Source organism: Hylaeus volcanicus, chromosome 5 (genome assembly GCF_026283585.1).
Source record: "Hylaeus volcanicus isolate JK05 chromosome 5, UHH_iyHylVolc1.0_haploid, whole genome shotgun sequence".
Classification (NCBI taxonomy): Eukaryota; Metazoa; Arthropoda; class Insecta; order Hymenoptera; family Colletidae; genus Hylaeus; species Hylaeus volcanicus.
Window position 1 is genome coordinate 6,310,842 of NC_071980.1, and position 24,455 is coordinate 6,335,296.

The 24,455-nt window shown below is 34.4% G+C and overlaps 6 protein-coding genes across 12 annotated transcripts; 3 read left to right on the forward strand and 3 right to left on the reverse strand.

Annotated features, from left to right (window-relative positions):
- Window positions 1–78: 78 nt before the first annotated feature.
- Window positions 79–3,735, reverse strand: LOC128877665 (ras-related protein Rac1). The gene is made up of 4 exons (XM_054125177.1): window positions 3,585–3,735; window positions 2,859–2,894; window positions 2,056–2,443; window positions 79–1,823 (listed from the first exon to the last, which is right to left on the reverse strand). Exons 2-4 carry the CDS (start codon window positions 2,891–2,893, stop codon window positions 1,668–1,670), a joined length of 579 nt encoding a protein of 192 aa, XP_053981152.1. The 5' UTR covers window position 2,894; window positions 3,585–3,735; the 3' UTR covers window positions 79–1,667.
- Window positions 3,736–5,097: 1,362 nt separating this feature from the next.
- On the reverse strand, window positions 5,098–10,581 carry LOC128877664 (calcium channel flower). 2 transcript variants are annotated; one of them, XM_054125176.1, is made up of 6 exons: window positions 10,282–10,581; window positions 10,088–10,208; window positions 9,465–9,672; window positions 9,249–9,356; window positions 8,644–8,803; window positions 7,765–7,904 (listed from the first exon to the last, which is right to left on the reverse strand). In XM_054125176.1, the coding sequence occupies exons 1-5, from the start codon at window positions 10,579–10,581 to the stop codon at window positions 8,680–8,682; spliced, it is 861 nt and encodes a 286-aa protein (XP_053981151.1). In that variant the 3' UTR covers window positions 7,765–7,904; window positions 8,644–8,679. The 2 variants fall into 2 exon arrangements, with proteins under 2 accessions (XP_053981150.1, XP_053981151.1); XM_054125175.1 differs by lacking the exon at window positions 8,644–8,803 and having other exon boundaries at window positions 5,098–7,904.
- Window positions 10,582–10,616: 35 nt separating this feature from the next.
- On the forward strand, window positions 10,617–11,452 carry LOC128877667 (ubiquitin-conjugating enzyme E2 T-like). Of its 2 annotated transcripts, none has more exons than XM_054125179.1 (2): window positions 10,617–10,761; window positions 10,845–11,452. In XM_054125179.1, the coding sequence occupies exon 2, from the start codon at window positions 10,926–10,928 to the stop codon at window positions 11,391–11,393; it is 468 nt and encodes a 155-aa protein (XP_053981154.1). In that variant the 5' UTR covers window positions 10,617–10,761; window positions 10,845–10,925; the 3' UTR covers window positions 11,394–11,452. The 2 variants fall into 2 exon arrangements, with proteins under 2 accessions (XP_053981154.1, XP_053981155.1); XM_054125180.1 differs by having other exon boundaries at window positions 10,647–10,790.
- Window positions 11,453–11,588: 136 nt separating this feature from the next.
- On the forward strand, window positions 11,589–16,289 carry LOC128877661 (uncharacterized). Of its 2 annotated transcripts, none has more exons than XM_054125169.1 (16): window positions 11,589–12,205; window positions 12,263–12,536; window positions 12,612–12,749; window positions 12,824–13,127; window positions 13,364–13,408; window positions 13,492–13,617; window positions 13,684–13,842; window positions 14,026–14,154; window positions 14,261–14,445; window positions 14,515–14,623; window positions 14,734–14,955; window positions 15,034–15,251; window positions 15,312–15,531; window positions 15,614–15,797; window positions 15,864–15,966; window positions 16,029–16,289. In XM_054125169.1, the coding sequence occupies exons 2-16, from the start codon at window positions 12,285–12,287 to the stop codon at window positions 16,137–16,139; spliced, it is 2,505 nt and encodes an 834-aa protein (XP_053981144.1). In that variant the 5' UTR covers window positions 11,589–12,205; window positions 12,263–12,284; the 3' UTR covers window positions 16,140–16,289. The 2 variants fall into 2 exon arrangements, with proteins under 2 accessions (XP_053981144.1, XP_053981145.1); XM_054125170.1 differs by having other exon boundaries at window positions 12,612–12,719.
- Window positions 16,199–17,313, reverse strand: LOC128877666 (NADH dehydrogenase [ubiquinone] iron-sulfur protein 4, mitochondrial). Its single transcript, XM_054125178.1, has 3 exons — window positions 17,153–17,313; window positions 16,653–16,982; window positions 16,199–16,585 (listed from the first exon to the last, which is right to left on the reverse strand). The coding sequence occupies exons 1-3, from the start codon at window positions 17,209–17,211 to the stop codon at window positions 16,408–16,410; spliced, it is 567 nt and encodes a 188-aa protein (XP_053981153.1). The 5' UTR covers window positions 17,212–17,313; the 3' UTR covers window positions 16,199–16,407.
- A 459-nt stretch (window positions 17,314–17,772) lies between these two features.
- Window positions 17,773–24,324, forward strand: LOC128876232 (H(+)/Cl(-) exchange transporter 5). Of its 4 annotated transcripts, none has more exons than XM_054122415.1 (11): window positions 17,773–17,934; window positions 19,244–19,353; window positions 19,424–19,601; window positions 19,829–20,178; window positions 20,300–20,461; window positions 20,533–20,820; window positions 20,963–21,145; window positions 21,219–21,433; window positions 21,509–22,069; window positions 22,179–22,556; window positions 22,686–24,324. In XM_054122415.1, the coding sequence occupies exons 2-11, from the start codon at window positions 19,255–19,257 to the stop codon at window positions 22,774–22,776; spliced, it is 2,505 nt and encodes an 834-aa protein (XP_053978390.1). In that variant the 5' UTR covers window positions 17,773–17,934; window positions 19,244–19,254; the 3' UTR covers window positions 22,777–24,324. The 4 variants fall into 4 exon arrangements, with proteins under 4 accessions (XP_053978390.1, XP_053978391.1, XP_053978392.1 ...); XM_054122416.1 differs by having other exon boundaries at window positions 19,835–20,178; XM_054122417.1 differs by lacking the exon at window positions 17,773–17,934 and having other exon boundaries at window positions 19,399–19,601.
- Window positions 24,325–24,455: the final 131 nt, after the last annotated feature.

Below are 24,455 nucleotides of genomic sequence, written 5' to 3' on the forward strand. Positions count from 1 at the left end.
TTTGTAATGGACTGAATTTCCGTTCTCCAGATAGATTGCACGAGTCAGTGGATCTGCGATGATTGAAATAGATCTCGGTCCAGCCCCACTTTATATATATTTATAATATATATATAGAAAACAAATAACGTTCGATTTAGATTCAGCAGCTTATACATGTAAAATGATAGTAATAGGAATACAGTTTGAACTTTTACCATTTATGTACAATTACTTGCTATAGAATAATTTCTTTATCTGTCTTTCTCTCATGGCTTTTATATGCACTCTTTCAAACATCATTCACCCACGCATACTAATTTTCTTCCCCACCTCTGATATTAAATTTTCCTTTTCATGTTTTATCTTTTCAGGGCCATGTTGTGCGTATCAATTACAGCAAAATCGTTGCAATAGAAAGATGCAACGAAGAGGCAGAGAACTCGAATCACACTTGTATTGCTCATCTCTAAAACTTAGGTGACTATCTACGTTATATCATGATGTGGTGTATGCGCACACAAACACTCATAGCAATATTAACCAATTCAGTTCACGGAGGAATTCATTTTATGCAATTTGCATCTGATTTGTGGATGGTATTCTTGAAAAAGTAAGGAGCAGTTGTAACTCTGCTTGGAAAAGTTCATTGAACACAGAAAATAATATTTTTTTTATCAGACCTTGCTTTCAAGGAAGATGAATAAGAAAATTCATTAGCCTTTGTAAGCCTTCATTTTAATTCAAGTTTCAAATAGACTTCTACTTTGACCCATCTTTCAGTTTGCAAGCACTCAGACCTTGGTTCAGAGATAAAAAGAAATATATTCTAAGAGCATTTATGCCACCACCTAAATAACTTATCAGCTGGATTAAAAATGAATATATAAAATTCCTTGCGAATCACAAGAAACATGAGTACAGTTTATATCAAAGTATACAGAGCCAAAGTTTAATTAAATGCAAATGTACTTAACGAATTTTTGGAAAATTCATTCTCTTGGAAATATCATTTCCCAGAAAAATATTTTTGGTAAGAAACCACCTTCTACCAGTTTGTATGTCTCTCAGAACACTATTCGACTCTAAATAGAATTGTCGCTTGGGAAAGATCAACTTATCAGAGAGAAATGCTTGCCATAGAAAAGTGAGACGCAAGTAAAACATAAAGAAATTGTTAGAATTATTAATATTTTTACTTTGTTATTTCCTATATCAAAGATTTAAAAAATGGATTAATATTCCTCTAAAATGTACATTTTTCTAAAATATACAATGCGAAATTGCATGAAATGGTTCGTCTCTACGATCAAATTGATTAGTATCCAGTGTGCGAACAAACACACATAGCAATGTTTGTTTCCTTACGATTCATATGTAGTAACTAATATTAGTAACACACTCTAGTATACTGTACATTATCAGTTCGATTTTCATTTGGCTTCCTTTCTCTGTTTGGAACATTTGGCTAATGTCCAAAACACACATATATTTTTTTCTTTTTACCTTTTTAGACGCATTATACAAATTGATTTGTGCGCTTTTATGGCAGATGCTGGTAGAGAAATGAATCGTACAGCGGTTTCTTCTTTTTTTTCAATCAGAGTTAAATGTCCTGCTGTAATCGAGTCCGATCGGAGGAGGGGTCATACATTTACACATGCTCCACCGTCATCGGACATTTAATATTATAGAAGGAAACATCTGCGTTTTGGTTTTACTTGCAGAACAGGGCATAATACTGCACGAATCGCTTCGTCGAATACTGTTTTCAATCCTTTCTGTGTCAGCGCTGAACATTCTAAATATTTCACTGCACCGATCTCTTTTGCCATTGTCAAACCCTAAACACAACATTACAATAGTCTTTGTTTCAAATAATTTTAAGTATAACGTAGAATTTAAACCATTAATTGTCAATTGATCGTTAACCCTTTACAGTAAATGCCTATCACTGTTCTGCAAACATATATATACTACATGCAGAGAAATCTTTTGCACACAGTGTCTCGGTACAAACTGCTTATCCACAAAGGGTTAACGAACGATTCATAAACTAACCACAGTGATACATACCTGGGGATATGTAATTGGTGCAAGCTTTTTGTCTTTTAATTTCTCAATTGTCTCCTTGTCTTCGCGTAAATCCAACTTCGTTCCTACTAAAATGATCGGAGTAGCTGGACAGTGATGACGCACCTCTGGATACCACTTGGCACGAACGTTTTCGAAACTGGCCGGGTTAACCAACGAGAAACAGATCAAGAACACATCTGTTTGTGGGTAAGACAAGGGTCTCAGTCTGTCGTAATCTTCCTGACCAGCCGTGTCCCATAAACCGAGATTGATTGGTTTCCCATCGACCATTACATTTGCTGAGTAATTGTCGAACACAGTTGGAATATATTCTCCAGGAAAGGCGTTGGTAGTGTAGCTTATGAGGAGGCATGTTTTACCTACGGCTCTGTAGACATTAATAGATTAAAGACAGTTTAATTGAATAAGATTAAGTAGAGATATAAAATTTGTGTTCGATTGGAGTCGAAGTGATAAAATAACAATTACAAGTAAACTTAAACACAAGATAAAGAGAGGGGGGAAATGACAGCAAAAGTGAAAGAAGATCCAAGCTTGAATTATTAACAATTACAGTGCAATTTCAAAACGAGCTATTACTCATTTTTATCGGATATTATAAAATTGATAAAGGTACGTATAAAAACGCGTTAAACGAAATATCGGGTGTGGTGCCTGATTTGAAATAGTTCTTGATCGGGAAAAACCAATGGTCAGATCTGTAGATCTCTAGATCGAGTAGTGCTAAAATAGGAGAGGCAAACATATCAACACGCGTTATAATAACGTTTAAAAATACTCACCCGTCCCCTACGACAACGCACTTAATGGCCTGCATCCTGAAGTTTGGAAACCGTTCACAAGTAGAAATATCCACGTAAATTCGCAGGAAGGGAGGCTAGTCCGATTCGACAGAGCGCGAAAGATTAAGAGAGACAGAGAAGTTGAAGTGCCATGGAACAGGGAGAGGAACATGAAGAGGGACGGGTGCGAGAGAGATAAATAAATAGTATTAAACGTACGATAGAGGAAGATCATAAAACGAAAGGTAGGGTAAGCTGTTGAAAGAAAGAGACGGGAGGAAAACGCGAAGAAAGAAACGATGTTACGGCGATACGAAAAAACGGAATGAATATATGTTTGGCGTAATTTGTCCTTGTTTCGCGATGGGAACACGGTAGGGGGGGGCCTTTCATTAACTGCAGCACTCCTGACCTCGATCTATTACCTCAATTACGATCATGGATCTTTATTTACCCTTAAAGAATAAAAATAGTGCTTTTATGGACGCAAGAAGTTTTGCGGTGGCTTCTTATATTATGTATGAATATTACTTCGAAAACATATTGAAAAGGAGTTATTCGAACGAAAGATCGAAAATGTGTAACGTAACGATTTGAATGTAATCGACGCACTGTGGCGTATTCGAGAGAGAGAGATTTTTCTATGGAACAAATTCTCATGGGCTTCGAACACTAAACACTAGGTAACAGTGATAAAAGGGGAAAGTCACCAGACTGCGAGCTAACCTACTCTCCTTCACACCACGCAGCTCGAGCAGTTGAAATCACGGTCCTATAGACAGCTCTGGATGATACACCTGATACACCTAACGCATAAGAAACCACATATAGGCATCACGCGACACTCCTACACCTGCCCACACCTAACGCTCTTTTAAACAATTATGGCGTCCTTGTGCATTAAACCTTCGCGCATGCCAAATAATGGCTGCATTCAGGGGGCTACCGCTTGTTCAGCCGCTTTGCGACCGCTCACAGAGCGGCTGAGCACAGATACTACACTATACAGTGTCCCAAAAATGTTGTAACATCTTGAAAGGGGTGGTTTGGGGGGTGATTTGAAACAACTTTTTCCTTAGCAAAAATGTTGTCCGAGACTTTATTAAGCAGATATTAACAAAAAACCCCGACCAATCAGAGCGCGCGTATACCGTTGGAGCAGCCGCGGTAGCATATGAGCGCGGCCGCCTATCGCGTAGCCACATCCAGTGATGGGCAAAACCCTAGACTTCGAATAAATCTGAAGTTTGCCGATATGTTTGTCTCGTTTCCTCTTTTGAACATTTTCCAAAGAAGGAAACGAGACAAACACATCGCCAAACTTCAGATTTATTCAAAGCCTAGGGTTTTGTCCATCCGATATGGAACTGACTGGGGATGCACCCAATGTATTCTAACCAAGATTCTATAAATAGAACTTGACTGGACTATTATTGGGAGAATAGTATTTATATTGTACGGTGTGAACATAGGTATGGAATAACGAGATATCGAGTTCTATTTACAACGAAGTTTGAAATAGCTTCCAAGTATGTTTACAGTGAGTAACTTTAATATTTGGACACTACAACTTTCACTTTGTCGATTTGCAACTTTATAATGAAGGATGAAGTGACAGAATAAATTAACAGAATAAATTTATGTATTTAATTCATGTTTCGAACACTTTACAATTTTTACTTTATTGCTTTCAACTTTGTCTGTGTTAAAAGATAAAGTAATCTGAGTATACATTACATTAAAACTCTATTTCTATTTTTGTTTCTTTCTTTTACGACTATCAGCTCTGAACTTTGTATTTGCATCTTTATAGTCTAATATTGCATTGGTAAATTTATATATCTTTTATCAGTAGGATCCAGTGCTTTCTTTTAAAATTCACTAGCTATAGCACAAACGAGCAACATTATCAATGAAACTATATAATAGATATTTTTGTTCCACATTTAATATTAATTTTTTGCTTTCGAATTAGGATTGCGAGAATCGAAATGCATATATAAGATCAAAGATGAAAAGCATAGTAATTCGCACAGAATGCTTCAAAGAATTTATCCGCATGGCTTTTATGGAATTTTATGTGGTCTCATTAAAGAAATCTTTAAAACTTGAATTTCTTTGTATCTTTTCTTTAATAAAGATTCGTTTGCTACCAATAGAAAAGACAAATGGCTGTTTGTAACAAAAGTTCATTTATATAGTTGGAATTTTTAAAAGAAATTCAAAAACAGCACAACGATGGTTTAAATCTCCAATTTATTTCACGTGGACTATTCCATATTTCACTTTTATCTAAGCCTCTGATCTTAAGCGCACTAAGAGATCAATTTTACATGGAATTGCCCTTTTTCTCAGGAGTACTCTCTCAGGTAACATACCTGCTCTAAACTATCGATATGATATCATTCGCGTAGTTGCTAAGTACTGTACGAGTAATAAATACTTCTACTGATATTTCACGTAATGGAAGTCGAATATCTACGTATATTTCAAAATAGTTCGAAGAAACATTTTAGTTTAAATTTATATGCAATTCATTGATTTATAGTGAACAATGTACATTGAGATTTTTGGTATAGAATACGATTCTTTCCAATAATAATTTGTCAAGAGTACACGTTAAGTTATAAATCATTGAACTTTTGAACACACTTTTTTGTAACAGAGAAATATAACCATCATGTTCCATCGTACCGTTTCTTACAATATCAATAAAGTGCCACGCTTGACATTTACGATACATATTACACATATTACATTTTCTTACATTGTTTAGAACGTTTCCTTCATATTTCCTTCGTATGATCTATTTTGCATAACATAAATGGAGCTGTTCGCAGACATTCGAATGAAATAAAGTCGTGCGGGAAATTAATATTTGTCAGCCTGATATTTGATGCATATTTACATAATCAGTTATACTATTAAACATTATACACAAATGTTTGTAATTGATAAATTTTATAACATCGAGATCGGTAACATATTCTTTTAATAACACAATTTGTCAAATATTTTGTAATTTTTACAAAATTAGAAAGTTAAAATTAAAAACTTTAGAATAACATGAAATATATTCAACGAATAATGAAATTGTTTCCTTTTATGCACACTAATTAATGCTATCTACGTTTTTGTTTTATGTTATTCTAGTATACTTTGTTACATACGATAAACATAAAATGGATAAAAACTATTTAAATATATATAATCACAATAATATGTATGTATTATAGGAATTACAATAAACACAGGGTTTGTAATAGTAACTATAATAATACAATCATCAGCATGCCTCTAAAAATGGCATTTAAATTAAATTCATTTGGCAAATTTAATATAAAAATCAACACTAAAGGATTGATAAATTGGTTCAAGAGTTAACGCTTCTATAGTCTTATGTTCTTAATAAATAAATAAACTATAAATAGGAATGTAGGGGAAGAAAATGATCAAGTAACGCGATAATCCAGAGTAGGAAATAAATGCTTGTTTGCATAAAAATACATAATATAAAATTTATGACTGAGAAATGAATGAAAAATTGATTGTATAAAGACCAGGGTCGCGAGAACCTGACCGTATCGACACAATTAATTATACTTTCTCTTTGTCATATCACAAAATAGTTGTTAGTTACCTCCATTAAATTTTAAAATATATTTGGCCACAAGAATGAAGTATAAACTATTACAAAATTAAATCTGGAGTTCTAAATTCCGGAGAAAAGGAGAATGTATGAAAGTTAATTGTAACACAAGTTTACATACTGCATGAAATAATTACAGATGAATTCAGATACATATACGCACACGTACACATGCACACGTATACATGTACAGTAGCTCTCTTATAACACAGGATGAAAATTGAGATAATTATTAAAATATGATAACACTATATACATGAATATGACAGCATACATAGCACAGCTTCATAATTTTTACACAAACAGCAATGACAAAAGTTAATAAGTGTGCTTTCCAATAAGTGTTCAATATTAATTTGTATTTTTCAGATTATTAAAAAACACTCAAAATAAATTTTTAACCATTGCACTCTTAAAGAACACATTCCTCTAATTTCTATTCATTAACAATTTCTCAAAAGGTGTTATAAGAAGGTTCGCTAAGCACATATCCACATATATTTTATGTACACACATATACATGCATATACATCTATGTATGTATGTATGTTCCAAATTATTGAGGTATTTTGATTCTGGAAGTGTTATTTTTCTTCGAAATATAAACTCATTTCCTTCAAATGTAAAATTTAAATCGCATCCAATATCAATTAGTGTACGATAATTACTCATATTCTTCAGGATTAATTTCATCATTAGAGTTTTCTTTTATGACACACAAATAAGACAGCATGGATACGAAGCCCATGAATAATGATTTCGAGATACAATTTTTACGATACCCATCAATATTGCCATTATTTCAAGGGAAAAATTGAAATCTGGTTCTATTCCCTGCAACTTTGGGCATGTATGTTTTAATGAATAAAAAATAATCTATACGAACATCATACACTATTAACAATCAAGTTTATCAAAGCTGGAGATTATACGTAACAGAAAAAGATTATGTTAGGGTTTTACTGGAGTCTTTGCTTGTAATGAGTATCGCATGAACACATTCCTAGGCGAATGGGTATTTTTACTTGACATAATTGTATTTCTAGCTAGTATTTTATGTCAACTCTAACTCAAGTATTACAAACAATTTGAACGATACATCGCCATCATATAGTCAATACAATAAAATGTTCGTGAACTCGTCAGATATAAATAAATGATTTAGTATGATAATGAATGTTCGTGAACTTGACTGATCGTTATTCGACTAAGTTAGCATTCATCATCACACGCGCTAAAAAGGAATCGTTTGTCAAGTAATTCTTAAAAGTCAAACATTACTATCTGGTTTGTTGGAAACCCCCATCGGTTGAGCATTCTCAACAAGTGTGGCTTCCATACTCGACGAAGGAGCCTGAACATTCGTGGCTGCTGATCTCATTTCTTGTAGAGGTGCCCTGAAAATTCACAAATCATTAAAGTTTTAATAAACTCTGGTATTACTGAAGGTACACCTAATTCTAATATCATTCGAAAGAAGTTTTATAAATTACGATAAGTATTTTCAAATTGGCACTTGCAATCACTAGATAATAGATAAGATAAGATAACTAGATAGCAATGAAAATATGGACGCAAATATTACAAATACTTTGAATGACATATTGCTGTAGAATATATTCAATACAATGAAATGTTTATGAGATCGTTAGCTATAATTAAGTGGTTTAGTATGGTAATGAATGTTTATGAGCGTTATAGCTATGCATAATTAATGAAGCGTTAAGAATATTGTCCTCATTAACATTGAAATTTCTGTATAGATACAATTTTAATTCTTTTTTGAAGCATTGCTTGGAGAAAGACTACTTAAACTTACTTGACGAAGTAATTTTCTCAAACTTGAGAGTACATGCATTTATGATAACAGTCTTGTTAAAGTACACGTTTGTATTTTATGATAGACATTTAATGAATGAAGTAGTTTGATAAAATGGTTACAAAAATAATTACTAGGACAAATGTAGTTTCCAATTGTTCACAAAACAAAATTTTAACTTAATAAAAGTTACGATGAGCATGGCAATAAATTCGTTAAATGATAGTTTAATTGTAATGCAGCATATGATGTAAATTTAAGTAGCATCTAAGAACACTACAAGTATAAAAATAACATTAAACTTTATATATTATTGCCTGGTTAGTGAAGTGGTGCAATGAATGTTTGATGATTTATGTAGGCCTCCAGACTTCAGGATTCTCCACGAGAGTCGTAGGATGATCTGTAGTAGGAGGTACTGTACCCTGGGGGGAACCCATACCCGACGTCATTCCTGCTTGGTCGGGCCTGGATCCTCTGTTATTATTAGTGTATTAGTAACAACATTAGTGATCACCAAGGTGTACGAAAACCCGAAATCTGAGCCCAAGAATTAAAGGAATATAAGAATATCCAAGCAAGGATACTTGCAAAACAATACTCATTTAATTTGACATAACCAGAGATTGAATAGAAAGTTTCAAAGTTTGGAGCTGGAATCCAGATCATTATTATTTTTGCTCAGTATTGATTAATGGTACCCAAAAACCACAGTAACAAATTCAAACATAGATACAGTTTTATATTAAATAACATACACAAATTACTTCTCTACCTGCAAGCGAACATGTGCACATATTATTGCGAAGGCACACCACACACTTACTTCAACCAAACAAAATGGTGAGACAAAGAATAATCATTGGTACTTAAAATAAAGAGTTTATGTAAAAATAAATTACTCTGTAAATGATTCACTTACTTTCGTCCTAATGCCATCAATCCATATATCACACCAGTTGCGAATATCAGACCGCTGCCAAATATGCTACTTACACCTATACATACGATGATTGGTGGAAGCGCCATTCTAAATTAATAAAAAGACAGAATGCACCTCATTAGTGGCACAAAATGAAGTTTTAGAAAGAAAATACATTATTGTGTTTGGAATGCTCTGAGAATGTGACACACTTACAAACAATATGCTGCTGCCCTATTCCAATACGGCCTCTTCTCTACCGAATCGCTTAAGTTTTGTACAAAATCAATAAATAGACAGCAACACGGTGCTTCTATCATTATAACTATAAAACCAGCCACCATTTGCCACATGCCGCTAATTAAGCAGTCTATAGAACCCAACAGTATCGATGCACAGTTCCATGCTCCGAGAAAAATTGCAACTGGAACAAATTAATAACAATTATTACATTAAATTTGCATACATGTAAATTACAGACTTTAATTGCTATGCAGTTTTTTGCTTTTTCAGATATCATGAGCGTTGTACTGAAGTTGTTTAAAAATTTAATGCAAAACTTCCCAAAAAGGATGACTATCTGTCAGAAATTCCAAGGTGGCTGGATATTGTGATTTATATTTAACTGTACGGTTTGTACTTTGACCTGGAATGGAGATATTCCAATTTTTGTTAAAAACAGATGTCTTTTTTGGGGGAAATTTAAAATGAAACCTCTCAGCAGAAGGCTCTGTACAAAAAAGAATTTGTATAATCAAAGATCAACGAGGATAAATGAAATCTGTTACGATGAAATATGTAACGATTACTTTACAAATACATTACTTTGAAATACGTACTTAGGCTTCCTACAGTGCCGAGTCCTCGACCAGCATATTTCATCCACCAGGGTACATCGTCCCTGGCAACAGGGTCCTGTCCTGGTTTCTGCATAATCGATATTATTTTTTCCGTGAACGACTAAAACACAAAGGAATTACGATTGTTAGAAACACTGGCGCACGTTCAAGCGATCGCGATCTCGCGGATTTACCATTTTGATCGTTCTACGATCCTCTTCTTCACCAACTAACAGGACGAAGTCAAACTGACAGCACCACAAGGATCGGTGATGTACTGAAAATTGACCCGCAAGTTTCTTAATTACGTAGACAGAGGCGCTTCGATCTGTCAACGATTTTGCACGTATATATTGCATTCCTTGAAAGTACGATACTATAGACTGTACATCTTCGACTTGGAAAACGTATGGCGTGTACTCACAGTTGCGACAAATATATACTCCGTACTTTGCTTCATTTCGATTCGTAGATTGAGACACAGAACGACGCATGCGCACTTGCCTAAATAACACCTAAATTTCGCGCCTTCGTTTATACACTTGTTTACTCTACACCGCTTTAAAAAACTGTGAGATTAAAGGATTAAATTAAACCAAATTATAATTAAAACACTTGGACTAAATTTATTGGAAACATAAAGTCATATTTGAAATCAATTTGAGTAGATAAATGTAGGTTATATTTGGATTTGTTTACAGAGGTATCAGTGGTCGTCGATAATACCAAACGTATATAAATATTTTTTCTGTTTTAGATGTGCATGGAACAAAAGTAGAGAGTGTGGATTATTAAAACTAATTAAAATAATAATAAAATTGTTCAATTAAAGATAACAATGCAAAAGTCCGCTAGATTAAAACGCGAACTCAAACAATTTGAGTGTTCTCCCACAGAAGGGATCTGTTGTTATCCGAAATCAAGTAATTTCGAATGCCTCATTGCAACAATTGTCGGACCGAGTGGAACCCCATACAATGGTGGCATTTTTGAGCTAGAAATCATGATACCCGAAAAGTATCCATTCGAACCCCCGTTGATTACTTTCAAAACACCCGTTTACCATCCAAACATTGATAACAAAGGTCGTATCTGCATGGATCTTTTAAACATGCCACCTAAAGGCACCTGGAAGCCTACTATCTGTTTGAAAACTCTTTTGGATGCTGTACAGTATCTATTGGGAAATCCGAACCCTGATGATCCTTTAATGACCGATATAGCAGAAGAATATAAATTTAATAGGCAGCAATTCGAGAAGACAGTAAGAAAATACATAGAAGAAACTAAAAATAAATTATCATAAATAGTTGTAAATATTTTTTTGTATTTTTGATACGTAAATATAATGGAAAATGGATTATTCTTCTAGCCCTGTTCATTTCAGAAATCTTTTTGTTTTTAACGTTAAGTAGCGACTTATGCAATGTGCTTGAATTTATTGTCAGCTTTCAGTATTGAGGATAGCAATTCAGACCTGGGACTTACATTGTAACTACATATCACACCAATACTACCATGAAAATTCTAGCAGCCAGCATTTATTATCTCCATTATAAACTACTAACATAGTATTACCATTAAGAGTTTATTCCTATGCTTTTCAATTCTAATATCCACTTACTCGAATCTATACTATGTTAATAAATTGTGTTGACTACTAATAATGCTCAATTTGAGGGTACAGACAAAACGAACAAGGCTTTTGATACAACTAGTAACAGTATGCAGAAATTTAGATCAGCCTGCTTTAGCAATACTAATCAATACTAATGTATTACAAAAGTACTCTTCTAAGTTGTAGACATTTCTAGTTAGGCTGGTAGTTAAAGTGTTGATATAGCAACATATAATTAATAATATGTGACTACTGTAATTTGTGATTGCTTAAAGTAGGTTAAATGGGTTAAATTGACGCGTTTGAGAATTAAGTAGAGTGGATGGCACCAAAGGAGGGGTGGAAAGAGCCACATTGAACGAGACGTATACCCTGGTATAACCTCTCATCAATCACAGTCTATAAAGAGGTTTATGTTCCAACTCGAAGTTTTTCAATAAAGAATACACTTTATTCGTCGTGGAATACAGATCTCATTAGAAACAGAAGCTTTATCTTCAGTGAGTATTCAAGTACTTTCTTTTTTTTTGGAGTTTGTTTAATTAATTAATTTTCAGGGATGGAAAGTGATTAAGCACCATGGAGAGAAAAATTGCTATGAAAACAAGACACTGGGTGCTAAAGCCATGGAATCTGTTTCTCCTTATCCTGACTCAATTTGTGTTGCAATTTATAACGTCTATTTATCTGTATACTTATGTAGCCCATGTAGAGATGGATGTTCATATTATGAAGGATCGCAATGTTCTGGAGATTGAGAAATTGATACGTCGGAAGAGGAACAGCGCGTTGCCCGTAACGGAGGATAATAAGGTTTCCGATGCTTCCAGAGTACGTATTATTAGCATACATTGTACAAAAAATATGGTATGTGTTTGCACTTTTTGTACTCTTTTTCTATTATAGATTTGGGAAGAAAAAGATATGTTGAAAGAGTCGAAGAAGGTGACTTCACCTCCTGTAGCTGTGTCAGGGTTGTCATCTTCTCCAATCACTCCTGTAGACAATAATTGGGTATGGTTAAACGCAGACACTCGGGTGCAGGTTAATTTTTCACATTCATTGGATAATTGATATATAAGATGGCATGCTTAATAAAGAGAATTATGTTATTGTAGGTGGATGCCATTGAAAATTTCTGTCAATCTTCCATGAAATATTGTCCACCAGGCTTACCAGGAGCCCCAGGTCTTCCAGGAATGCAAGGAAGTACTGGTCCAAGAGGACCACCTGGTTTAACCGGTCCCCCTGGACCAAAAGGTGAAATAGGATCTCCTGGTTTCGATGGAAGAGATGGAGTACCAGGTGAACCTGGACTCGATGGAATTCCTGGACGTAGCGGCTTAGATGGACTCCCGGGAATAAATGGTAAACCAGGACTTAACGGATCTCCTGGTCGGCCAGGACGAAATGGCACAGATGGTATGCGCTATGAACACAAAATTATGGACACAATAATGGATAATGGACAGAAAAAGGGTGAAAATAGTTCATGAAAACACATTTCCTACTAAACTTTGTTCGATTGAGAAATACTTTCGCACCAAGCTTTCTCCCACCTTTAGTGACTCAACATAAACAATGAGAACCAAAGGAATAAAAAAAAAAATGCAAATTTGTGTAGGAATTGTTATTCTTCATGTAAACTGTTGTTTTAGGAAGGCCAGGTCACGTAGGACCACAAGGACCACCTGGACTGCGCGGTAACTTAACAATTATTTCAAATTCCCTCATTCTAATTGCGCATGGATGCAAAAAGATACGTTGTTGATGTAAACAACTTTAGGAGAAATAGGTCCTCCTGGTAGACCAGGCTCGCCAGGACAAGATGGCAGGCCAGGGATATCAGCCTGGAAGGTGAACATGAATGACTATAATGTAAACGATTTATTGATTCCTCCTTCCATTTTGGGTGAGTAATTTTAAACAATGAAACTTTCAAAAGTGCGATAACATTTTTTTTTATTATGTCTTCTAGATGATAGAATGTTACCAGCGTCATTAAATTCTACTGCGTTAATTTCTGTGTATGAAGGAACCAATATACGATTGAGATGTGTAGCGAGTGGGAAACCACAGCCTGTTGTTCAATGGTTTAGAACTGATGGTAGCAATATTCCTGTTGGATCTTGGCATGGTAATAGGAAACGTGATAATTATTTAGAAATAGATTTAATTATGTTTAGCCACCTTAGTAGTTCTGTGGAGTGTTACAAGGGCATTCAATAATGATTATATTTTCAATGTATTGAATATTCAATATATATATATATATATTTTACATGTTCTTCAATTGCTGAATATATCATTTCTTACATAGTGACGTCCATCATTGGATATACATTTAATATCACTGCAGTGAACAGAGAACACATGGGAGAATATACCTGCATCGCTGACAATGGGGTTCCTCCAAGAGCATCTAAAAGATTCAAGCTTCAAGTTAAATGTAAACATCACACTTTATTAATACATGGATGCTGTTAACTATTCTAAGTATATTATAATTTCTCTGTTTATGTTTGAATTGGTATAACGGAAGAATCACTTTCCAGTTCCACCTTTCATTCGAATACGCAATCCAATGATTCTCGTGCGTAACCAGAACACTGCAATTCTAGAATGCGAGGTCGAGGCATTCCCAGAGCCGATTGTTTACTGGGAACGCGGAGACGGTCGTCGTCTCAAAATGTCTGATAAATATAGACTAGAAGTTTACGATAGACGAGATGTGTATAAGGTAGTAAACGATAATGTTGCGTGATTGAACTATTAGATGTATTTTACATTTATTCTTAATCATTTTTAGCTTAAGATGCGCTTGAAGATTACAAGAATAACGTTAACGGATCATGGCACCTACCACTGCGTTGTCAAAAACGATATTAATACTACCAAGGGCTCTATCGTGATTCATGGTGAGAATTAAAAGTTAACTTATTATGCACTTTTAGTGTTTATGTTCTTTAAATAACTATTCGTGTAAAATTACAATTATTCAATTAAAATTGGAGTTAATCGATTACAGATGATGTAAATGGTATGGAAAGATTAACAATTGGAAAACATCAACATGTTACGTATGGAGAGCCTCCACCGAGACATGTTGATCTAGAGGAACTTTGCGTGCCGCATGATACTTGTGTGGCTTGCCCTGTTTTGAGATGTACCTTTACAGATATTGCTGAATATTTAAACGTTCAGCCACTAACAAATATCAACTTCACTGGACTTCCTCCGCGATTAGCAGGTAAATTGGTTCAGTATTGTTTTTTTATTTCAAATACAACATACATTTCTCATTAATTTCTTTTCTTTAACCCTGTAGATGGTGTAATAGAAGCGTTGGGTAAGCCTGTATTAAAGGGTACGATGGATGATCACTATGGAAGTTGGATGCACGATGCATCTTCGAGATCAGATGGTTTCTCTGATAAACTCTGGGTCACTCGAACGAATGACACCTCTTCCATTTTTGAATACAAATCGAAAGATCATTTTAAAAACTCTAGTTCACGTTCCATTGCGTTACCCTACTCCTTTCAGGTATATCGTATTATTTTGTACTTTACATATCGCAGAATATTCAATTTAATTCACTTACAGGGAAACGGACACATAGTATACAACAGATCTTTCTTTTACAATCCTATAAACCGGTCTTCCATCTTTCGCTTCAATTTACACTCCAGTTCAGACCATATATGCGACAAGGAGTTTCCACGATGCGAATTGCATCTTCCAGGATTGCTAGTGAACACAAGGAACTATCTCTATACGCCAAACCATAATTTTAATTACGTCGACTTCAATGTTGATGAAAATGGTAATTTTACAACAATTAGAAAAAATGTTTTCTTTCGCAAATAAAAATTGATGAATAACGTGTGAATTATTTTTGGAAATAGGTTTGTGGATAATATATGGATTACCATCGAACAATACAGTAGTACTGAAATTAGATGCGACCAATATGAATATTCAATATGCATGGAATATTAGTATTGACAATCATAAATTTGGAGAAATGTTTATTGCTGGAGGAGTACTTTACGCTGTTCATAGCGTCACAGAAGAATCAATGAAAATAAGGTATTAATTAGAACACAAAGGAGGAATAACTTATAAATAATTAAATAATTTTGTGTATTTTTTCAGGTTGGCCTTTGATCTCTATAAAAATGTAACGATACCTGTTCATTTATCTTTTACGAATCCTTACCATAAAACTACAGCGGTCAGCTACAACCATAAGACAAAGGTAAACATTGCTTCAATTTAAGAAATGAATAAAAATAATATCTTAAACTGTTTTTATTCTAGGAATTGTACACTTGGAACAAAGGAAATCAATTGGCATACCCTATAAAATATCAAGGCTTTGCAAACGTTACAGCGAAAGAAGAACTCAGAGATCTTTCCTCTGGAATTTAAAACATTGTCTATTTTATACCATACATTTTTATTTCTACGATTAAACATACAGATATATCTAAAGTTAAATAGGGAAATTTATTGAAAAAATTAATTCAAACATGGTAACACTCCGTTTGTATTAATTTAAAATAAACTACTAAATCCTTATATGTTCTGTAAACACGTTTTTGTAAAAATCACTCTATATACATATAACTTTATTATCATTTGACAAATGATACACCTATATACAGAGCTATGTTATCTTCTATTGATCAACTATTCTTTATTTAGTGGACACTCTAGTGCGCTTATTCCATGCAAAATTGGTACCATAACTACGAGGTTTAGGATTATTGACATTAGGTTTTTGAATATAGTATTCCCAACCCATTTTTTCACAGTGCGCAATAGCTTCTGTTTCTGATGCAAATTCCACTTTGATGTTAGACATGGGATCTCCTCTAACGATAAAAAGCAATATTATTAAATATTTAAGTGCTCGAAAGAGAAATATTCTATTATACTCACGTAGAAGTCCATCCCATTAGTGGATTCTCCCAACGCTCGCGCGTATCGAAGTCTATCTGCCAGAAATGAATGTTATTCGTGCCAGATTGCATAGCACTTTTCGCAGGGCAAAATATGCGAACTCTACGAGTTTTTATATGATCCTCTGGAACACCCGAGACCAACCCAACGTCTTCGACCGAAGATACTGTAATAGTACCTTTCGTAGCTTCTTGATACAATTGTTCCTCCTTGTTCATTAAAAGATCTTTAACACTTTTCCGGATTACCGATGGCACTGCATCTTCTTTCGTTTCCTTACTTGAACTCGAGAGCAGTCTTTTAGACAATCTATAAATTACATTTTAAAGAGATTGAACTTGTTTCTTGTAGTATTATCACAGTATTGTTTATTGGTTCAACTTAGCATGACATGAATGCTTATGTAAAGTCATGAAATAGTATCAAATGTCATGTACAGAAAAATCAGAATAAAGGTAAAGTCACGAGTTAAAACTTACCCATAACAATTTCTAAAATCACCGTTTATTCGTAAAAAGGGTAAAGAACGAAGTGCCATTTTATATGTCCAAACTCGAACACAGAGTATTCTATACTGCTCTATACTCTATATGTGTAATATCTTCGACCATATATACATGCATCTTCGATGGAGCATTATTATGGGTGCATTCAGAAGGAGCACCGCTCACTGAGCTGCTCTGTGACCGGGATTTAGTAGTCTAGTGGCGCCATCGGTGGGAAAATCCCCAAGTTTGTAGTGAAAATAGTTCCCACTGTTGCTGCTAGATGGCGCCACTTACATCTTCGCATTCATTGTTCTTTATTTTTAATAAATTACGTAATTAATGATTCTTTGGTTTATAATGGTATAATATTGTAGTTAGTATCTCAAATTTATCATTTTAATGAATAGTTATTAAACGCTGGAATAATTATAGAAACTTTAGTTAGTAGCGCTATCTAGCAGCAACAGTGGAAACTATTTTCACTACAAACTTGGGGGGTTTTCCCATCGATGGCGCCACTATATTATTAAATCCCGCTCACAGAGCGGCTTAGTGAGCGTTGGCCTTTCTGTATGCTGTATAAAAGCCTTCTGTAGCTTTTCTATACTCTACGGCGAAAGTCGAAAGGGGTTAGGGGAGATTTGTGTCTTCGAGGTGAATTTGTCAATCACCTCCAGTAACGTAAATAGTGTTACTCAATGTTCAGGTGACAAAAAAGAAAGGAGAAAAAGTTAATGAACGGGAAGCTTGTAACCACACCAGCTGGAAAAATGGTAAGGACAAGTAGCAGTCGAACAGGTCGAACTGTCAAATGTATGGTAACTTGATCCTAACCACACGTAACAATTAATTGCAAGTTATTTTGTTCTAAATTTTAAGAAGGTTGGAAACATTTTTAATGTTTTATTCAAAGATCCACGCTTTTCAACTTTCTTTTAAGATCCATATCCCTCACTTTCTAGGGATGTCGATAACCTCTTCATGAATTCATTTCAAATAATGGATTTTCCCAAGTGTACGTTTATTATTGCTTGTTGTCCATTCCTTAGTTTTGAGAATTTGACATAAATAGGTTGAATAAAAATAAATTGCCATTGTGACACTACAGTGGCATACAATTTTCATTCGATACTTAATAAATTAAAATTTAAGGGTATGAATTTGTGGTACATGCTTCGCCAGTACATTCTAGTTCTTGTGTATTTAAATATTTCTTCTTGCTCTCAGATGTACGATTAATGCAATTATAATTCATTGATTTAATTTAATCTTTCTCAACTTGTAAATTAAAGTGTTAAGAATATTTATCTTATCTTATGTACACATTTGATAATATATATTCATTAAATCAGCTTTATTTTGTATTTTTTAAAGTTCTTTAAGTCTAAACAAAGAAAAAGCTAATTGTTTCATAGACATATATAAACTGTTACTAACTGTTAGTAAGTTAAAATTCGATTATTTATTGTATCCTATATCAAACATATATTAAAATATATTAATATGGATATTCTGTATGTTATTTATCCACAAATTAAATTTATTTAATATTGTATGCAGTACTTAAACAAACTTGTGGCTTTCTTTGAAATAACAAGCAGACTTTTGCATTATCTCTACTCAGCTTTATTAACTAAACACACATTATCATATTTAAACAATTTCTGTACAATTATCAATAATAATACTGTAATACAGGACAATGAAAGATTATGGTTCAGAATCTTATAAAGCACTCATGAATTATTCATCACTCTAATCCCATACGGACAGTCTGAAAATATGATAATCTCTTATAGGACAGTACTGTTTTAATATGCAGTAACGCGAAGGCGATTGTTCTTTTCTGGAGTTTCAATTGGTAGAAAACTATTAGGAAACAAGTAATTTTTAAATGTAATTAGTACCTTCGCTTCTAGTCATCACAAATTAAACAATCCAGACTTTCTTTTCAACAATATCTTACTCTATGTACTAAAAGAATGAATCTTTGAATTCAATTTTCCACAAGGAATTTAATTTCAAACACATTCAATTTAAATTTCCTTCTTTTCTCACGTGTTATACTCAAAATTCCTACAGTGTGCAATGCCATGGAGAAGTTTCCACTGAAGGGTACGAACTTGTTAAACAATACGATACCACAAAATTACCAGAACCCTTTAACAACATACCAGTCAGTTGATACAAAGGTAAGACACGAATGGAACAATCAAACAATAAAAATGTGAAAAAAGTGTATTGCTTGAATTATTCCTACAGGTAGAAAATTCAGACAATGCATACTTTGTAGAAGATTCTCACACTCGAACACCTGGATCCGATAATAATTCGAGTAGCGACGACGACATGTTGGAAGTTAATAACGTAGGATCTCACCACGGAGACAGTACTGTTCTTTCCGATCATTGCATTCGCATTGATGATGCTTCCTCCCACAGTACGTAATGTCTACTATAATTTCTTTATGTAAAGTGTTAGAAAAAAATACTCAATAAAAAATAATAGCTTGCAACAATTAGATATATAATAAATTTTTAAATACAAGCTAATATAAAAAAAGCTCTTGTTTCGTGAGGTCCTGCAAGCACTATAATAAACACTATAACTTCCACAGTAATCCACAAAATTAAAAAAAGTATCATTTGTGCTTCTTCGATCTCTCAGTTTCAGTTGATTCCGATGACATTCCTGGGATTGGCCAGTACGATGACTTCCATACGATTGATTGGCAACGAGACATTGCTAGAGATAGAATGCGACATAGATACATCGTGAAGAAAAGACATGACTCTATCTGGGGTTTAATCAAGGGGGCCCACGACGCATGGTCTGGATGGCTCTGCGTTCTGTTCGTTGGACTCTTTACGGGAGTTGCAGCAGGTATCATAGACATAGGAGCCTCCTGGATGACCGATCTGAAATTTGGCATATGTCCGCAAGCCTTCTGGCTGAACAAAGAGCAATGTTGTTGGAGTTACAACGAAACAACCTTTGATGGTGGTAACTGTTCTCAGGTAAGGATATTTGTACTCTATTAGAGCAGTTTCAACTTTGAAACTGCTACTACTCAGTTTTTTCGTAGATATCTGAGTATCACAGGAACTTTAAATTTGTATCGCTTGTTATTTATTTCAGTGGCGAACATGGCCAGAGGTATTTAACCAGTCGAAGGATGGCGCAGGCCCTTACATGATCTCGTACATGTTCTACATAGCTTGGGCTCTCCTGTTCGCTTCGCTTTCTGCCTCGCTAGTAAGGATGTTCGCTCCCTACGCTTGTGGCTCTGGAATTCCTGAGGTAAACATAAAAGGAACAAATAAATGGAAAACATAATAATTTATAATTTACACTTTGAAATCGGTTTTTAGATTAAAACGATTCTAAGTGGATTCATTATTCGTGGATATTTGGGAAAGTGGACGTTGATAATTAAGTCAGTGGGTTTGATTTTGTCAGTCTCCGCAGGTTTGAACTTAGGCAAGGAAGGACCCATGGTTCACATAGCTTGTTGCATAGGGAATATATTTTCTTATCTCTTTCCAAAATATGGTAGAAATGAAGCTAAAAAGAGAGAGATCTTGTCAGCAGCTGCTGCAGCAGGAGTTTCAGTTGCTTTCGGTGCTCCAATTGGTGGTGTTCTGTTCAGTCTCGAAGAGGTGAGTCACAGAAACAATGTCTATATCATTTTAACCCTTTGTACTCTAAAGATCATTTGTATATCCAGACTACCATGTTACACAAGGTCAATATGAACAAAACTATGTATATATACTAAGTTATACAATAATTATTTTACAGGTGAGCTATTATTTTCCCCTGAAGACCCTGTGGCGGTCGTTCTTCTGTGCTCTGATAGCTGCTTTCATTTTGCGCTCGATAAATCCCTTTGGTAATGAACACTCGGTGCTCTTTTACGTTGAGTACAACAAACCTTGGATATTCTTCGAGTTGATACCATTCGTTATGCTTGGAATAATTGGAGTAAGTCTTCACTGTGAATCTACGATACAAGAACTCTTTTGACTTGTGATTTTACTCATTTTTATCTTTACAGGGAGTGATCGCTACTTTGTTCATCAAGGCGAACCTGTTCTGGTGCAGGTATCGCAAGACCTCTAAATTAGGCCAGTATCCGGTTACAGAGGTTTTGATAGTGACAGTTGCAACTGCCGTCATTGGATATCCTAATCCATACACACGGATGAGCACGAGTCAACTCATTTATTTATTGTTTAGTCAGTGCGGGGTGTCCAACGGAGACATCTTATGGTTTGTAAAACCTACTTTTTTTTATTGTTTTAGGGGAATGTTAACTCTTTGCATTATAATTTGATATTATTACAGTGATTACAACAGAAACTTCAGCGCGGTGAAATCTGCAATAGAAATAGCAGCAGCAGGCCCAGGAGTCCATAAGGCGATATGGCTTCTTGTTCTAGCGTTAATCCTGAAACTTGTCATGACAATATTCACATTCGGTATGAAAGTACCTTGCGGATTGTTTATCCCCTCGCTTTGTCTGGGAGCCATAATGGGTCGCATTGTTGGCATCGGAATGGAACAACTCGCATACAATTATCCACACATCTGGATGTTTAGCGAAGAGTGCTCGACCGGTGTGGACTGTATAACGCCAGGTCTGTACGCAATGGTTGGCGCTGCAGCTGTTCTTGGAGGTGTTACGAGAATGACTGTTTCCCTCGTGGTAATAATGTTCGAATTAACTGGTGGAGTTAGATATATTGTTCCTTTAATGGCTGCTGCCATGGCGAGCAAGTGGGTTGGCGATGCTCTTGGGAAGCAAGGTATCTACGATGCTCACATCGGCTTGAATGGGTATCCATTCCTTGATAGCAAGGATGAAGTGCAGCATACTACTCTTGCAGCCGATGTCATGCAACCTAAGTAATTAAATCACCACGTACTTAAATCTTTTTAAAATATTGGACGGGAGCAACATTTTCTCTCAATCTTTTCTCTTCTTTCGAAGTTAATCGATTAAAAATTTTTCCAGGCGCAACGAAGCTCTCCATGTGCTCACTCAGGATTCAATGACAGTAGACGATGTCGAAAACTTATTAAAAGAAACAGAGCACAATGGGTTCCCTGTAATAGTTTCTAAAGAATCGCAGTACCTCGTCGGCTTTGTCTTACGCAGAGATCTGAACCTTGCTATTGCGAATGCTAAGCGTATGATGGAAGAGATCACTGGACAATCATTGGTCATATTCACCAATGGAAACAATATTCAGAGTCATTCCCCTCCGCCTCTCAAACTGAAGAAAATCCTTGACATGGCTCCGATTACTATTACGGACCAGACACCTATGGAAACTGTCGTTGATATGTTTAGGAAGCTGGGGCTGAGACAAACGCTCGTTACGCATAATGGGTATCTATTTATATAATAAAATAAAAATATTTACTTAGAAAATAATTATTGTGACGGGGCAGACTTTTCTGTCCACGCTCGGACCGTCACATTATATATTATTTTATATTCTTATATTTATATTTACAGGCGACTTCTGGGAGTCATCACGAAGAAGGACGTACTGAGACACGTGAAACAGCTCGACAATGAAGATCCTAATTCTGTATTGTTTAATTAAAATGGGTGTATGTGTATGTAAATTTAATTAAAATGTACATACGCATTTTAATTAAATAAATTGCGAGACACACCCAATGTATGCAAGCAGACATGTCGCATGCTCTCACATACAAAGACAATGTGTATGAAAAAAAAATGAAATAATTATGGAGGGGTAGGAGATACGATGCTTTTTGTGTTAGGATTTCCTGCAGCCTGCAGTTACAAACTGAAGATGAACATTTCGAGTATATTCTGTAAATAAAATAAGTCAAGTAGCAGAGAACTTGTATTGCGTGTTTTAACAATTTTTCCTTTCCTGTAGCTTTGTTCAAAAACGGTTCAAATAGTAGAATCTGTAGAATTTATTTTTCTTTTTGATATAAAATTGTATTTAAAGAATAATATTGCATTTTGCTACTTTATTTTCGTATCTCCGACCGTTTAGTAATTATTCCAAACTGTACTTTTAGATACAGTATACAAAAGAAATGATAAAAAAGTGTTTTATAAGGTATCAACCGGAAAAATTAGATTCATAGCGCTAACAATGAGATTTTTCATATATGCTAATGGTATTTGGAATTATTAGTGATTACTAGGCAATGAATTTTATGTATTTATGACATACGCTAACGTAGAAATCACATGGAAAATGTATGTAGAAAATGTTTCATAAATTATTGTAATAGTATTAATATTTTATTTTATATAATTGTACATATTATGGGTACGTTTAGTATGTTTTTCCTATGCTTACGTGTCATAAATGCTTAAAATCTGCAGTGTAGTGATTGCAAATGAACAAGTATGTAGCGAAAACATTTTCAGCTCATTACAGTGTGCCGATGTCCATATATTTAGTAGTGGTAAGATTGAACATAATTTACATATACTACATACTCCAAACAATGGCAACTTTACAAATAATAGTCAAGATGGTAAAAACTCTTTTGCATGGCTTTTTTTTTCTCATAAAGAAACCAACAAGATTTCTTATTGTTATATTAATACATTCTGCTAGACAGAAATTGCAATGTATGAGAATATTGGAAGTATAATACAACAATTAAAGTTTAGGTGGTACACGTATTTCATAACAAACCAAAAACTTAACAACAATGCCTATTTCGAGCAAAAATATGTATGTATGTATGTATATTGTGGTAGGATTTACTCATTAACTTTAATATTTTATTGTTATTTAGCTGAAAAAAGGTTCTACTGCATGAAAAATAATTCCTGTAGGGAATAAACATGATCAAATTAGCTTATTTGATCAAGATCATATTGAACGAGAAGTATTTTTGTTTGTATAAGAACCTTTTGGAGGACGAAGGAGTTTTGAAAAAAAATTTAAGAAAGATTGTCGATTATCTATTACTAAGAACCACTCTGATGTATATATACAAACATGCAATGCGCGTGAATATGTCCATGATAAATGCTATCTTACGACTATTAAATCTTATAAACGTTGAGGGTATGTTAACGTATCATAATATTAATGTATACTAATATCGAAATACTAATATACAAATAAATATTGTTTTCATTATATTCTACAGATAGGCGTTGTCGATGAATTTTTATTTTGGTTTATTTTTTGTTATAATTATCTTTTACATATAACCATATTTTCAATTATAGTCCTGTTTAAACTTTCCGCTGTAAATTGACAACGTAAGATGGCCGATG